The sequence below is a fragment of the Urocitellus parryii genome, chromosome 3, assembly GCF_045843805.1.
Source record: "Urocitellus parryii isolate mUroPar1 chromosome 3, mUroPar1.hap1, whole genome shotgun sequence".
Taxonomy (NCBI): domain Eukaryota; kingdom Metazoa; phylum Chordata; class Mammalia; order Rodentia; family Sciuridae; genus Urocitellus; species Urocitellus parryii.
Window position 1 is genome coordinate 196268760 of NC_135533.1, and position 14369 is coordinate 196283128.

Consider the following 14369-nt stretch of genomic DNA (forward strand, 5'->3'; position numbering starts at 1 on the left):
CCTTCCCCTCTCTCCCCTCCCCCCACCTTTGATAGAGTATTTCCTTAACCTTGCATTAAAAAGAAACATCAAACATAAATCCATTCACAACAGAGGCTGCTCCAAGTGTTGGAAGCGAGGCTTGATCTTGATCACCAGTAGACAAGACTCATTCAGCTCCAAAGGCACTTTGTCCATGATCCCAGTCATGGAAAATTATGCATGTTTGGGCATGAAGAAAATAGGAACAGACAGAAGTGCTTTAACATGATCATAAAGAGAAATCACAGCATGCTCACAGTTGGATTGGGTCTTCTCCATGAAGTGCCCCTGTTCTTGCTTGTGGCTTGAAGCATTGGTTTTTCTTCTTCCTGAGCCAAGAGTAAGCCAGTACCCCCGGGTTTTCTTAAACCACTGATGAAGGAGGAAATAATCTCCCAAGTGAGCTTTCTTTTATAGGGAAAATGGCGGCAGATAGGTGCTATAATGTCATGGGTGATATAATAATGCCATGTTGCCTCTCCTCTGTGGGTCAAAATACTGATGTTTTAATCCAGTGACAGCTGTAATGACCCTCAAATCCCCTCAAAATGAAGCCCTCCCAAAGGGTGAAGCAGGCACAGCTGAAAACTCAACCTTATCCGCTTTCCCCCCTGCCTCCTAAGAGATTAATTACACAACCCCCATGCCTTCCCTAGTTTCTCTCTCTCTCTGTCTCTGTTTCTGTCTCTCTGCCTCTCTCTCTCTCTCTTTCTCTCTCTGTAGTACTGGGGATTGAACCTAGGGATTCTCAACCACTGAGCTACATCCCCAATTTATTTATTTATTTTTTTTACTTTTAGACAAAGTCTCACTAAATTGCCCAGGATGGCCTCAAATTTGAGATTTTCCTGCCTCAGCCTCCCAAATTTCTGGGATTACAGGTGTGACCCACCACGCCTGACTAGATGGCTCTTTTGATTAGCTGATTGCTAGAGAACGAAACAGGAGCAGGTGGGGTTGGGGAAAACAGATTGTACTTTTATGGAAAACTCTTTTCCTGCTTGGCCAGTTTAAGAGGTCACTGCCTTCTCAATTGCCTTGGCAGGCTTCAACTTGCAAAAGAGATTGCCTGTGTATTGCACACATCTGGAAAAATGCCAGCCGGGGGTTGTGGGGGTTTCCCTTATCACCTGAGGGAGACTACTTGACTGTGTCGTCTAGGCACTCAGCCTTTTGTGTTCTGTGCCTCGCATAGGTTGCAAAATGAAACAGCAGCTAATGAAGTCCTTGCAAGCATCCAAAGCTACTTCAAGTCCCAGCCTTTTGATTTTAGGGGTGCTCAAATCATTTCTGGGCAAGAGGAAGGGGTATATGGATGGATTACAGCCAACTATATAATGGGAAATTTCCTGGAGGTGTGTGGAAACAAATGCATGGTTTTTAATCTTGCTGTTTATCTTGTCCCTTGAGGGAGATAGTTTAAGCAGAAATACCCGCCAATGGAGCATTCCTGCCGTGTGTGCACTAGGGAAACACAGTTGCTCAAAAAAAGCATTTACATAGAGCTGGGTGGGAGCGACCGTGGATCATAAATAGGACCAAATGCATGGAGGAGGGGGAATATTGTCACTTCACTAGCTTGTTAGAAATTGGGGAGAGGGATCTAAATTTAATCCTGCTACTGCACATGGACTTTTTGAAGGCTCCACGGCCATCTGGAATTTGCAGCACCCTCAGTCAGTCTGCTTCCCTGAATCCCCAGAGAGAGAGGGAGTCCTCACTCTGTGTTCCCAGGCCTCTTTACAGTCCGGTCCTTATACTTCCTGCTCCTTGGGTGCAAAGGAATGTTATATATGATGCAGAGGATCCAGAATGAGGGTACTCAGATCCTATCCTATCCAAGTCCCATTTTGTCCCCGCTTGAATGTATTTTTAAACTTTTTTAATTGATTGCTGTGGTTAATATTTGGGAAATTTCACATGAAAATCTACACATTGATATCCTCACATCTGCCACTGGAGGAAATGGTCACCATGGACTCCCCTTCCTGCATGGCAACAGAGCGCAGCTTGGGGACTCACATAGTGTTTGTCACAATCCCCACCAGTCCCCACGCCAATCACCTAATCTGTTTCACTCATTTATGACTCCTCTGTGTTATCTGCCAAGCTCCTGGAACCATTTGAATTCACCACCCCTGAAATAGAAGGAGAGAAGTGGTCCTGAATGTTCCCTTCTTAGCAAGAGGAGTTGGGTCTTGGGCGGAGATCCCTGGGCAAGAGATGGTGCCTTTGGCCTTTCTTCTCACTTCCTTTTCCCACTGTGCAGAAGAACTTGTGGCACATGTGGGTGCATCCACATGGAGTGGAAACCACAGGCGCCCTGGATTTGGGCGGTGCCTCCACCCAGATATCCTTCGTGGCAGAAGAGAAGATGGGGCTGAACATCAGTGACATCGTGCAGGTGTCCCTGTATGGCTACACATACACACTGTACACACACAGCTTCCAGTGCTACGGCCGGAATGAAGCTGAGAAGAGGTTTCTGGCGATGCTCCTGCAGGTACCTGAGCTAGGGGATGGCAGGTATTTCCTTGAGGGTTTGAGCCCAGGGGAGTGTGCCCTGATTTCTAGTGCCTGCCCTTCTCACTTCAGTTGGAAGGTGATTGGAAATAACAGCATTTTCTAATTGGCTCTTTTGTGTCTAAATTCTCACTGTGTTTTTTGACCACTTTCCAGTGAATTTGAGTAAGAAGTTCGGGGAAGATCCAGAGTTCCAGATGCTTTATAAATGATTCAAGACCTGGGATCCCTTTATGGACACAAACTGCTTTAAGCCAATAGCTACAGCAGCCTGAGAATTTTGAGACTCCCCTGGGTGCAGACAAAATGATATTAGTGATCACAAGAGAAATACTTGCTAGAAAGAGAGGAGGCAGAGCTTGTGCAGGCACAGTCTTCTTTCAGATGGGTCTATATTAGGCATCTGGATATCCTTTAATAGGTGGGACTGTAGAGCAACCAAATTCCATCTTTATGGTGAAGCCCTGGGGAACAGAAGGCTACCTGGGATATCAGCTGGAAGGCTGCCACTAATATTAACCCAACATCAGTGCAGTTTGTTTCTTTTGAACTTCAAAATCATTTTAAGTACTAACAAAAAGAAATTATTCATTGAGATTATGATGGCAGTTGTTTTGGCAATTATATTTGGTAAAATTATATTTAAAATATATCGGTTTGGGCTGGGGTTGTGGCTCAGTGATAAAGTGCTTGCCTAGCATCGTGAGGCACTGGGTTCCATCCTCAGCACCACATAAAAATAAAATAAAGGTATTGTGTCCTCCTACAACTAATATATATATATATATATATATATATATATATATATATATATATATATATAAATTTAAAAGATATATTTGTTTGGTAAAAATTATTAATGATATTAAGAATTTCTATCCAGAATTATTAATATCTTTTCATTTATTTAGTTCTTGGTTTATACCCTTCAATAAGATTTTTCATGTGGTATTGGGGATTGAACCCAGGCATGCTCTACCACTGAGCAATTCCCCAAACCTCTTTTTCTTTTTCTTCTTTTTTTTATAAGTCTTTTTTATACCTCTGTTTTTATTTATTTATTTTTATGTGGTGCTGAGGATTGAACCCAGGGCCTCCCACACCCTAGGCGAACTCTCTACTGCTGAGCCACAACCCCAGCCCCATCTTTTTTTCTTTATTTTATTTTGAGACAGGATCTTGGTATGTTGCTAAGGTTAGCCTCAAACTTGTGATCTTGCCTCAGGCTCCTAATTGCAGTAATCAGCTGGGATTACAGGTGTGTGCCACTGTACCCAGCCTTCAGTAAAATTTATAGTTTTCATCATTTCTGTGCCTTTGTTGTTAAATGTAGTTTGTGGGTTTATTTTTCAATTTTTTTTACTTGTAATTAGCACATTTTAATTCTACAAATTAATGAGATTCACTGTGATATCTCTATACATGCATTTATTATGCATCAACCTCTTCTAGTTTTTATCAGTTTTTTTCATATTTTTTATAGTCTCTGTTTTTTTTTTTTTCAATTTCAATTGGATTTACATTAAGAACAAATTATGGTGTGGTTTTCTAGTGGAGCTTTTCTCTCAAACCCATTGATTGACCATGGCAGCGTCCTCAAACACTAGGAATGGTGAAGACTGTTGATTTTTGAGCGCCTAAATTGTCACATTGGCTGATGGAACTTAATGCCATAACAAATAATTCAAGAACAAAAGATAAATGATAACTAGTATTTACTGAGCTTCTTAGCACCTGGCTTTTGCTGATGCTGGCTTTGAACTCACTATCCTGCCTCAGCCTCCTTAGTCACTGGGATTACAGGCGTGTGCTATCACACCCAGCCCAATCCTGCCTTGGTTTTTATATAAAACAGATCACAAGCCATAAATGCCAAGCCATAAATGATTTATACTATTTCAGTCATTTAAAAACTATAAGTCAGATTGTGAAGTTGATACTAAACACCAAGTTGATTGACATGATTTTTTTCTCTTTCAACAAATATTTCAGCCATAAGGTGACCCAGGTATACTAGAATCCAAATTGGCTACAACAATTTGTGAAAAATCACAGGTTTTTTTCACACCATTGGAGCAGAAAGGGATCTTATTACCTCCTTTGTAGACACGTGAAGATCTTTCTGGAAAACACTCATGGGAGTGAGATTGGATGAGTGTTGAACTATAGAATTCTATGCAGAATCCTGTTACTGACCTTTGTTAGACAATTGCATTATTTTATTGTGTACCTCAATTTCCCCATCAGTAAAATGCAAGGTTGGGCTGAATGTTGTAAGTCAGATTTTACTGTAGGAAAAGTACTGCACTGTAATGGCTCTGAAATTGAATAGAGCTCAAATTCGATTCCTTATAAAAGGGAGTCCAGAAATAGAACCAAACCCAGTTAGGAATTTGTCATAAGATAAAAGAACACTTTACACCCACAGATAAGTTTGGATAGCCATCTAGAAAAGGTAAAACCAGGTCCCTGACTCAGTGTGTATTTTTTGTTGGTTTGTTTGGGTTTTTTTTTTTTTGAGAGAGAGACAGAGAGAGAGAGAATTTTAATGTTTATTTTTCTTAGTTTTTGGCGGACACAACATCTTTGTTTGTATGTGGTGCTGAGGATCGAACCTGGGCCGCACGCATGCCAGGCGAGCGCGCTACCGCTGAGCCACATCCCCAGCCCCATGTTTTTCTTTTTTTGAATGGGGTTGTTTTTGTTTGTTTGTTTGTTTGTTTTAATACTGAGGATTGAACTCAGGGACACTGGACCACTGAACCACACCCTCAACCCTGTTTTGTATTTTAGAGACAGGGTCTCACTGAGTTGCTTAGAACCTGGCTTTTGCTGATGCTGGCTTTGAACTCACTATCCTCCTGCCTCAGCCTCCCGAATCACTGGGATTACAGGCTTGTGCTACCCACACCCAGCCCAGTCCTGCCTTGGTTTTTATATAAAACAGATCACAAATGGATCAAAGATTTATGTGGAACAAGGAGATGTGTGTGGGTGTGTTTTGGAAAAATGACTGGAAACCAGTCCCAATCAACTGCTAGAGGGTGTCCCTAGCAGTTACTAAAAAGAGGCCATCTACACATACAGTGAATGGAAAGATCCCAAAGATATATATTTTAAATAAGAAAAGCAAAGAGACGTGTATTCGAGGTGTTATCATTTGTGTTTTTTTTTAAAGGAACAAAAACAAAATATATTTGCAAATGCACATAAGATCTCTGGAAGATTACACACAAAATTGGCCAGAGAGGGTTCTAGTGGCTGGAAGCAGGTGGCAGGGAGCCTTCATTCTCATAATATGCTTATTTGTACCCTTTAGATTATTTGACTAGGTAGAGATTCTCTTCAAAAATGAAAAATTATAGATAACCTGTTTTCACACCAAAATGGAGTTTCCTGCTTCATAGGGCTATCATAAGGGCTGAATCAGATAGAGAGAGCCCAGCGTTGTGCCTGGTTCAGGATAACTTCACGAGCACCTTTCCCATCCCTTCAGGGCTTTCTTAAAAAGCTGGGATACAGTACACCCAGATACAGAATTTCCCATTTTCTATCTTGACATTGGAGAGTAGTAATAGTGAGGATTTGCCAAAAGGAATGACTTCGCCCTCCACCTAACACCTCACTCTTCTTGTACCCACAGAATTCTCCCACTGAAACCAATCTCACCAACCCCTGCTACCCTCGGAATTATAGCACCACCTTCACTGTGGACCACGTATTTGACAGCCTGTGCACTGAGAAGCAGAGGCCAACAAGTTACGACCCCAGTAGCCTCATCACTTTTGAAGGAACTGGGAACCCATCACTGTGTAGGGAGAAGGTGGCTTCCATATTTGACTTCAAAGCTTGCCATGATCAAGAAGGCTGTTCCTTTGATGGGACTTACCAGCCAAAGGTTCAAGGGCCATTTGTGGTAAGAGCACAACCCCCTGAAAGATCTCTGTCTGTGCCTGTAGAATATGTCTCTCTCCCCTTTCCATTTCTGGTACCCCTTTCTTCTTCTCCACCCTGAAGCCTCCATGTCATATTCCATTCTGGAAATTTCCTCTCTACTTCTTCCAGGCATTTGCAGGATTCTACTATACAGCCAGTGCTTTAAATCTTTCTGGGAGTTTTTCCCTGGACTCCTTCAACTCAAGTACATGGAATTTCTGCTCCCAGGATTGGAGTGAGGTCAGTATTTAAAAGAAAGGAACAGCCAGGTATGATGATGCACACCTATAACTCCAACAGCTTGGGAGGCTGAGGCAGGAGGATCACAAGTTCAAAGCCAGCCTTAGCAACTTAGGCCCTAAGCAACTTAGCAAGACCATATCCCAAAATTAAAAATAAAAGGGGCTCTAGCTCAGTGGTAAGGCACCCCTGGGTTCAATCCCTGGTACCAAAAGAAAAGAAAAAAAAAAAAAGAAGGAACAATGTCAGTACAAGAAATATAGCAACAGAGCATATTCCCTTTGCGTGTATATGTGTGTTTATCCTGAATTTAGTGTTTGTGCTCTTCTATGTCCACATCTATAAAATCTGGGTAATGAGGGAACCTACTTCACACCCATGTCATGGATTAATTTTTTAACCACATGCATAATGATAAGGACAGTGTTCAGCACATAACAAGCACTCAGGGGACTTAGGGATTATTATTATGTGACCTGGTATAGGTTTTGTTTAATCACTATATTACATAATCCCATCATTATTTAACATAGCCATTTTTATTACAGAATTCTGGGTGATAAGGTTTTTAAAAATATGACTGTTAACCTTAGGTGTTCTAAATGTGCATTGTAAAGTATACCTGCCCACTCCTCCTCTCAGATGTCTTAAACCTCCTTTTCAGCTCCCATTCCTGCTCCCCAAATTTGATGAGGTGTATGCCCGCTCCTACTGCTTCTCAGCCCACTACATCTACCACTTGCTTATAAATGGATACAAATTCACAGAGGAGACTTGGCCCCAAATACGTTTTGAAAAAGAAGTAAGTCAAGACATAAGATTGTTTTCTCTTCTTCCTCCCCAAAGAGAGGTTTGTAGCATTTGTGGAAGAAATGTAGACAGTAAAAGGATATTAGAGATTTAAATTTGCTGAGTACAAGCTGATCAGACTGATCACTCCTGACCTTCCTGGGAGAAGACACAGTGGAGACCAGAGTTGCTTACAGGAGACTGTTCCAGTTGAGGAAAGGACTGGAAGGCAAGGGCCAAAGCCTCACTATCTTTATATACCCAGCCTTCAGTGCCAGGGCTAGATCCTGGTAGTTGCTTGGGAAATGTTTGTTGAGTGACAACTAAGTATGTTAAAGATCTGAGCCTTTCCATTCCTGAAAAGAAGTTCTAAATATAACTTGATTTTCAAGAGGATAATAACTAATTGTTCTTCATTTTACACAGATGTCAGATTAAGAGCCAGGCTTCAGAGCATGCGGGATTTACACTAGCACATTAGCATGAAGTAAGAAGTTTCTCTTTAAATGAGCCTAGGGTATTTAACTGCCAAAGACTTTAGGGATGGAGAAGATTTTGGCTCAGTGTTATTCATAGACGGACAGATAGACAGACAGGAATGAGTATCAAGTGAACAAAATGTTTAAAAACTGTAATGGCAGCTATCACGACCACACCTTATTCTCAGGCAGGACTCAACCTTGGGATACATTTAGCCATCATTCCCCAATTCTGAAGGACTTTCTCATTTCAGGAAGGCTGATGTGAAGCCATAGTCAGTCTGTTCAATATCAGCTTTGGCAATAATTAGATTAAACTAATCAATATCCTGCATTAGGCCTGTGACTGTCTATTTTCACATAAGTAAAATTGAGTCATCTACAAAAAATACAGGGATGTCTGGAATCAAGTACTGTTTGTGGCATGTACTCTTTAAGCTTTGCTTCCAAACAAATCTAATTACCAACAGGAAAGTACATTAAAAGAATGGAGAATGGCTTTCTATTGAATATCAATTTGAATAGAGAAAACATGCTATGTTTAAAATTCTTTCTGCTTAAGAATTGTTTGTGCACCCAAGCTAGTGTTTAAACATGAGGGTATAAAAAGACTTTGGAAGATTTGCCACACAGGACTTAAATTAAAAATATTTTTTTGGAAACAGCAACTAACTAAGAAGAGAAATAAACCCAGGAGATGTTACAAAAATACTGAAAGTAAAAACAAATGGCATTTAAAAAATAAAACTAACACTGAAGTAAAAGAGAAAAGCCCATCCATATAACCCAACTATAGAAAATCTCTAACCTGTTAGAGGAATGGTAACAGGTGACAGTAAACAGGGACATAAGAATAGCCTAAAATTCTTGTTGTGTCAAGGAAACATACAGATATTATTTTTAAGGCAAGAAAAGAGGGAAAAAATAATATGGGAAAATAGCATTAGTAGGAATCACTAACGTAAGATATTGTAAAGAAGTCCAAATAATATCAATATATCATCAGTGGTTTAAACCCACCAATTGAAAGACAGACATTGTCAGGTTAGATTTTTAAAAATCAGTAGATGATTTATAAGAGAAACAGTTATACTTTAAGCATAAGCATATGGAAAGAATTTAGAGTTTAAATTTTGTTTTCAATCATCCAGCAAATGCTACCCAAAAGAAAGTTGATATTGTTATTCAATATATGACAAAATGCTCTTTAAAACAAAGAGCATCATTTCAGATGGGGTTACCCCCAATGAAAAATAACTCCATTCACTTTGAATGGTGCAAATTCACAACATGTATGTGCCTAATAAAACAGTTTAAAAATATGTAAAGCAAAACTAGATGGAATTACCAGAAGAAGTTGACAAAGTTTGCTTCCCATTTGGACTCATCTCCTGTGCTTAGAACCTCCCTGGGTTCAGCAAATTGCTCATTGTCTTCTTGCTTTAGTCACAAACACCCCTGGGCAATAGGAATGCTTTCACTATTTTTAACTGTCCCTTTTTTAGGCTATTAGAATTCATTCTTCCAACTGTTTTCTCTGCAGTGCTGAAGGTGGGACTCCCAATTCTTTGTAGTACTGTGTGGTGTCTGAACATGGGTGAGCCCTTTGACCTCCTCAGGCCACATTTCCCTGTGCAGGCCTTGCAGGGTATACAGTGGTGTGCCCTGGTATAGGATCCCAGCCTTGTGCCTTCCCTGAGAACTGAGTCATCTCTTCTACTCCACAGGTCGGGAACAGCAGCATCGGCTGGTCCCTAGGTTACATGCTCAGCCTGACCAACCAGATCCCAGCAGGGAGCCCCCTGATCCGCCTGCCCATACAGCCGACTGTCTTTGTGGGCATTCTTGCCTTCTTCACAGCCACAGCCCTGCTGTGCCTCGCATTTCTTTTGTACCTATGTTCAATGTCCAGGACAAAGAGGCGCTCTGAGCGTGTCTTTGACCATGCAGTGGATTCTGAGTGAGCCTTCAAAGCAGTTCCTGGAGCCCCAGGGTTCCCTAGAACCAGCCTGGGGAGCACCATGCAGTGCAAGTGAAGTGGCCACCTTCAGGAAATACTACTAAAGTCAAACACCTAGGTCACGTGCTGCTTGGATACCGACTTCTGCCAAAATGCCTCTTGGGGAATCCCTCAACAATTCTGTGCAAATTGCTCCTCCAGGCACCCTTCTATCCATTTGTTGATCTATTGGGAAACAGAGGAGAGACAGGCCATCCCCCAGAGGAAGAGGAGTTTGAGAATATAACAGTTTTATATGGAAGAATTGACCTCAGGGCTCAGTTTCCATTTTCCCTCCTTCAGTGTTCCTTGTGGCAAGACACCCATTAAGCATTTAATCCACTCATATATCTTACCTTGTGACTTTCTCCCATTGACCCTTAACCAAGACTTTCTTTTAGCAACCTCATAAGCATTGAAATCCTTCATATTGGTAGAATATAGTATCTGGGAGAGAAGACTCCCCCAAAAAGTGGCCGTAGCCAGGCTTCTGTCGTGCAGGTAGAGCACAGAGCACAGAAGATACACAGAAGTGTCCCAAAACACTGCAGCCATTCCCAAAATGGAGCTCCCAGTCGGGACTCTGGTTCCTAGGTTGCAACCTGTGTGAGTATCCTCCTGCACATCTCACCATCATTGCTCTGCCGTCTTCTAGAACTCATTTACTTCTAGTGAGGGTATTGCATTCCAGAACTTATTGCCTTCACTAGGCTTTTGCTTCAGCCTGCCTTTCCATTATTAGCACGTTCTCTGTATTTTGCCCACCATTCCCATAGGCATCTTTGATAACCACGGCAGGCATCCTGTTCTATGATTTGCTCCTCAGTTCTTTCCTAGGTCTTAGGCCTTTCTGCCAAGCAGCCATAAGACTCAACTTGGGGAAAGAAACAAAAGCTGCAGGAATATTTGCCTCCAACGTGAGATAAGAAGAACTTCAGCAAGTGTAGTAGCTACAAACTAAAAGTCAACACTATTTCAGATTGTCATTTGTTAGATGAAAAATGGAATAAAGAACTCTTATTTTGACTTTCAATGTGTGCATTTTTTAACTTGAGTATGATGCTCTTTCTTCTAAGGACTCAGGTAGTATTTATGAGAATTTTTTAAAATTAAGAAATGGAGGGAATTTTTTAAAAAATCATGTGTTAATATCACCCTTATTCCATAGAGTTCAAAGTACTTTCATTATGATGAAACTCCAGTTGAGTCATACATTTCCCTACTTTAATTTGACATTCACAACTTGCCACAAGGATGGCCTCCCAAACCACCTTTGCTCCCATGTCCTTCCCTACATAGACTGTGGGTCATCCTTCCACACACTCAAATAATGCATATTTCCCAATGTCCAGTTCCAGTTCTGTCTTCCATAAAACTTTCCTTGCACACACACATGTGCGTGTACAAACACACACACACACACACACACACACACATATGCATACACACAATAATATATATCCTGGACCACTTTCTCAAAGCTAGCAACAGAAATTATTACTTATCTTTTTGTGTGTATACATATGGATTTTTTCCAAAATAGACAATAGGATACTAAGGACAAAGCTTGTCATCCGTCACTCACTCATTTATTCAACAGACATCTACAAAACACTTACGATGGGCCTAACACTTTGCCAAGTATGGGTTTGGATGTGGATAAGTGCTATGAATGTAGAATTTACTCTTATTTGTTGATTAGAGTGGTTTCCATAAATGAATGAGGGATGGGAAATAAAATATAGAGATATCAAATGAACATAGTATCCAAATCACCAAGAGTTAGCAAGAAAAAGAAAAACATGTCTTTGCAAGACAGAGAGTCAAGACTGAAGCATGAAGGTCAGTTCTAGCCAATATGTTTAATCTCTTTGGGAACTTGGAATAAGCTAATGAAGTATTTCTGGCTTCTTGACACATTAGGCTCCAACCAGAGCAAGTGCTACATCTGAAATATGTGGTGAAGATAAAGACAATGAGGTATCACAAATTGTGTCTACTTACAATAGACACATAAGAAAGGCCTGGGCTTGGTGGTGAAATCTCATGCCGACACAGCTTAGCTAATAAGTGTCTTTGGAGCTGGGGACTCTGAGTTCAGCTTCTCGCCCAGTGAGTCTAAAACCCATCACATCACATTTCCTTTCTCATGTGGCAGCTAGGAATTTAGTTTTAGATTTTGTCGTTCGATATGTCAGTTCACATGTGACAGAGGTGTGGCATGTGGCAGGTGTCATGTCAGAGGGGTGTGAAAATATGTGGAACAGTTGAATATCTATATGGAGGAAATTCAACTCCCTTCCTCACTTCATTTTCAAAAATTATTCCCAGGCAGGTTAAAGACCTTAGCATGAAAGACAAAACTATAAAGTTTTTCAAAAAGAAGGTAGGAGAGAGCTGGGACTATAGCTCAGTTGGTAGACTGCTTGCCCCATATGCATAAGGCCCTGGGTGCAATCCCCAGCACCAACAAAAAAAAAAAAAAAAGAAGAAGAAGATAAGAGAAAGGTTTTGAGGCTTCTTAAACACTACACAATGAGCAGTAGTCAAGAGAGAACACCTGTTACACTGGATCACATTCAAATTAAAAACTGTGTTTGTCCAGCAATACCATGAAAAGAGTAAAAATACAAGCCACAGGGTGGAAGAAGGCATTTGCAACATGTACTACTGATAAAGGACTGGTTTCCAAATTACATGAAGGACTCCCACATATCAGGGGGAAAAAGGACCACAATCAGATAGGTCTCAAAGGAGAAATCAAAGTGTCAAGCAAATGTGTGAAGAGGTGGTCAATCTCATTAATAGATTGGGTGATACAAACTAAAACTTCAATGAGATAACACAACATACATTTTAGTTTTGCAAAAATTAAAAAGTCGGGGGCTAGGTTTTAACTCAGAGGTAGAGTATGTGCTTAGCATGTAGGAGACCCTGAGTTAAATCCCCAGGACTTGAAGAAAAAAAAAAAAAAGAGGTTTGTAGGTAACTGGAACTCTCCTACACTGCTTGTAGGAATGTAAATTAATACAATCTGGAAAACTATGGTATTATTTAATAAGGTAGAAGATAAACATACCAAACAACCAGAAATCCCAGCCTAAGGCATATGCCTCAGAGACATGCCAGTATACACACCTGTAAATCATTTTGAGCAGCATCTGAGGTGCCTATCCCATAACATGAATGAATAAACAGTGATGTATCTATACAGCAAAAATATCATATGCTGATGAAATGAAAAGAACTGCAAATTCATGCTTAATATGGATGGAACTTACAAGCATAATGTTGAGAGTAAAAATCAAGTTGCAAAAAAATATGTCCTTTAATTCCATTTACATCATGTTTAAAACAGGCAAAACTAAACATGCACGGAAGGTAAACTGTAGAGAAAAGCAAGGAGATTATTACTCTTAAATTTGGGGGAAGGTGAGTTTGTTTGGAAAGGGATAAATGGGTGTCTTAGTTTGCTTAGACTGCCATAATAAAATATCATCATTTCGTTACTTAAGATAAATTAATTTTCTTACAATTCTGGAGGCTAAGAAGTCCAAGATCAAGTCCAACATCAAGACTGGAAGTCCAGTCAATTAAGTTCCCTGCCAACGTTCTCTTCCTTTCAAGGCCTTTCTTCTGAACTCTGGGGTGGGAGGGAGCTCTCTGATCTCTTCTTACAAGAGCACTAATCCCATCACAGGGCTCCACCCTCATGACCTCACCTACCTGTAATTATCTCCTGAAGGTCTCACCTCCAAATACCATCACATTGCAGGTTAGGGCTTCCACATCTGAATTTGAAGGACATATTCAGTCCATAATGATAGGGCTTCTGGGGTGACAGTGTGATTCTATAGCAAGGTAGGCGTTACAGGTGTTCCTTTTTTGAATCATTTATGCATTTTCCAAATGGGCTGTATGACCCTATAAAAATAAAGTTACAGATCTAGCTAATGTTTTTCAATCTCTTTGAGCCTTGATTTCCTCATAGATGAAAAGGGAACTTACAAGCAAAACTAAACATACCTACCTCCTGGGATAGTTGGAAAGATAAAATATGACATTTAGCCACTGCCTGGCACAGAGAGTAGCCAATAGATACAAGTTTAGAAAAGTATTTCTTTCAACCATATATTCATTTATTTGTTTGCTTATCATACATTCACCAAAAGTCTACTATGTGTCAAACAGTGAGCTACAGGACTGAGGTTGTAACAGAAATGAGACAAACATATGTCCTCTTAAAACACATAAGATTTGAAGGCCCTCTGCTGGAGCCCTGCAGAAAATCTTTCCATGAGTGAGTTTCTACCAACACCCATCTAATTTAAAATGCTGGAAAAAAAAAATCACTAGTTCAAAATATTTGTAATATTAAAAAA

At 40.5% G+C, this 14369-nt stretch overlaps 1 protein-coding gene across 1 annotated transcript in view; it reads left to right on the forward strand.

Moving 5' to 3' along the window:
• Nucleotides 1–10432, forward strand: part of Entpd3 (ectonucleoside triphosphate diphosphohydrolase 3) — a 32845-nt gene extending 22413 nt beyond the window's left edge. Inside the window, exons 5-10 of the mRNA XM_026401598.2 lie at nucleotides 1217–1376; nucleotides 2291–2524; nucleotides 6188–6460; nucleotides 6610–6720; nucleotides 7385–7522; nucleotides 9716–10432. Of these exons, the coding sequence (XP_026257383.1) occupies nucleotides 1217–1376; nucleotides 2291–2524; nucleotides 6188–6460; nucleotides 6610–6720; nucleotides 7385–7522; nucleotides 9716–9952 (1153 nt within the window). The 3' untranslated portion in view covers nucleotides 9953–10432. The remainder of the gene's footprint in view (nucleotides 1–1216; nucleotides 1377–2290; nucleotides 2525–6187; nucleotides 6461–6609; nucleotides 6721–7384; nucleotides 7523–9715) is intronic.
• Nucleotides 10433–14369: the final 3937 nt, after the last annotated feature.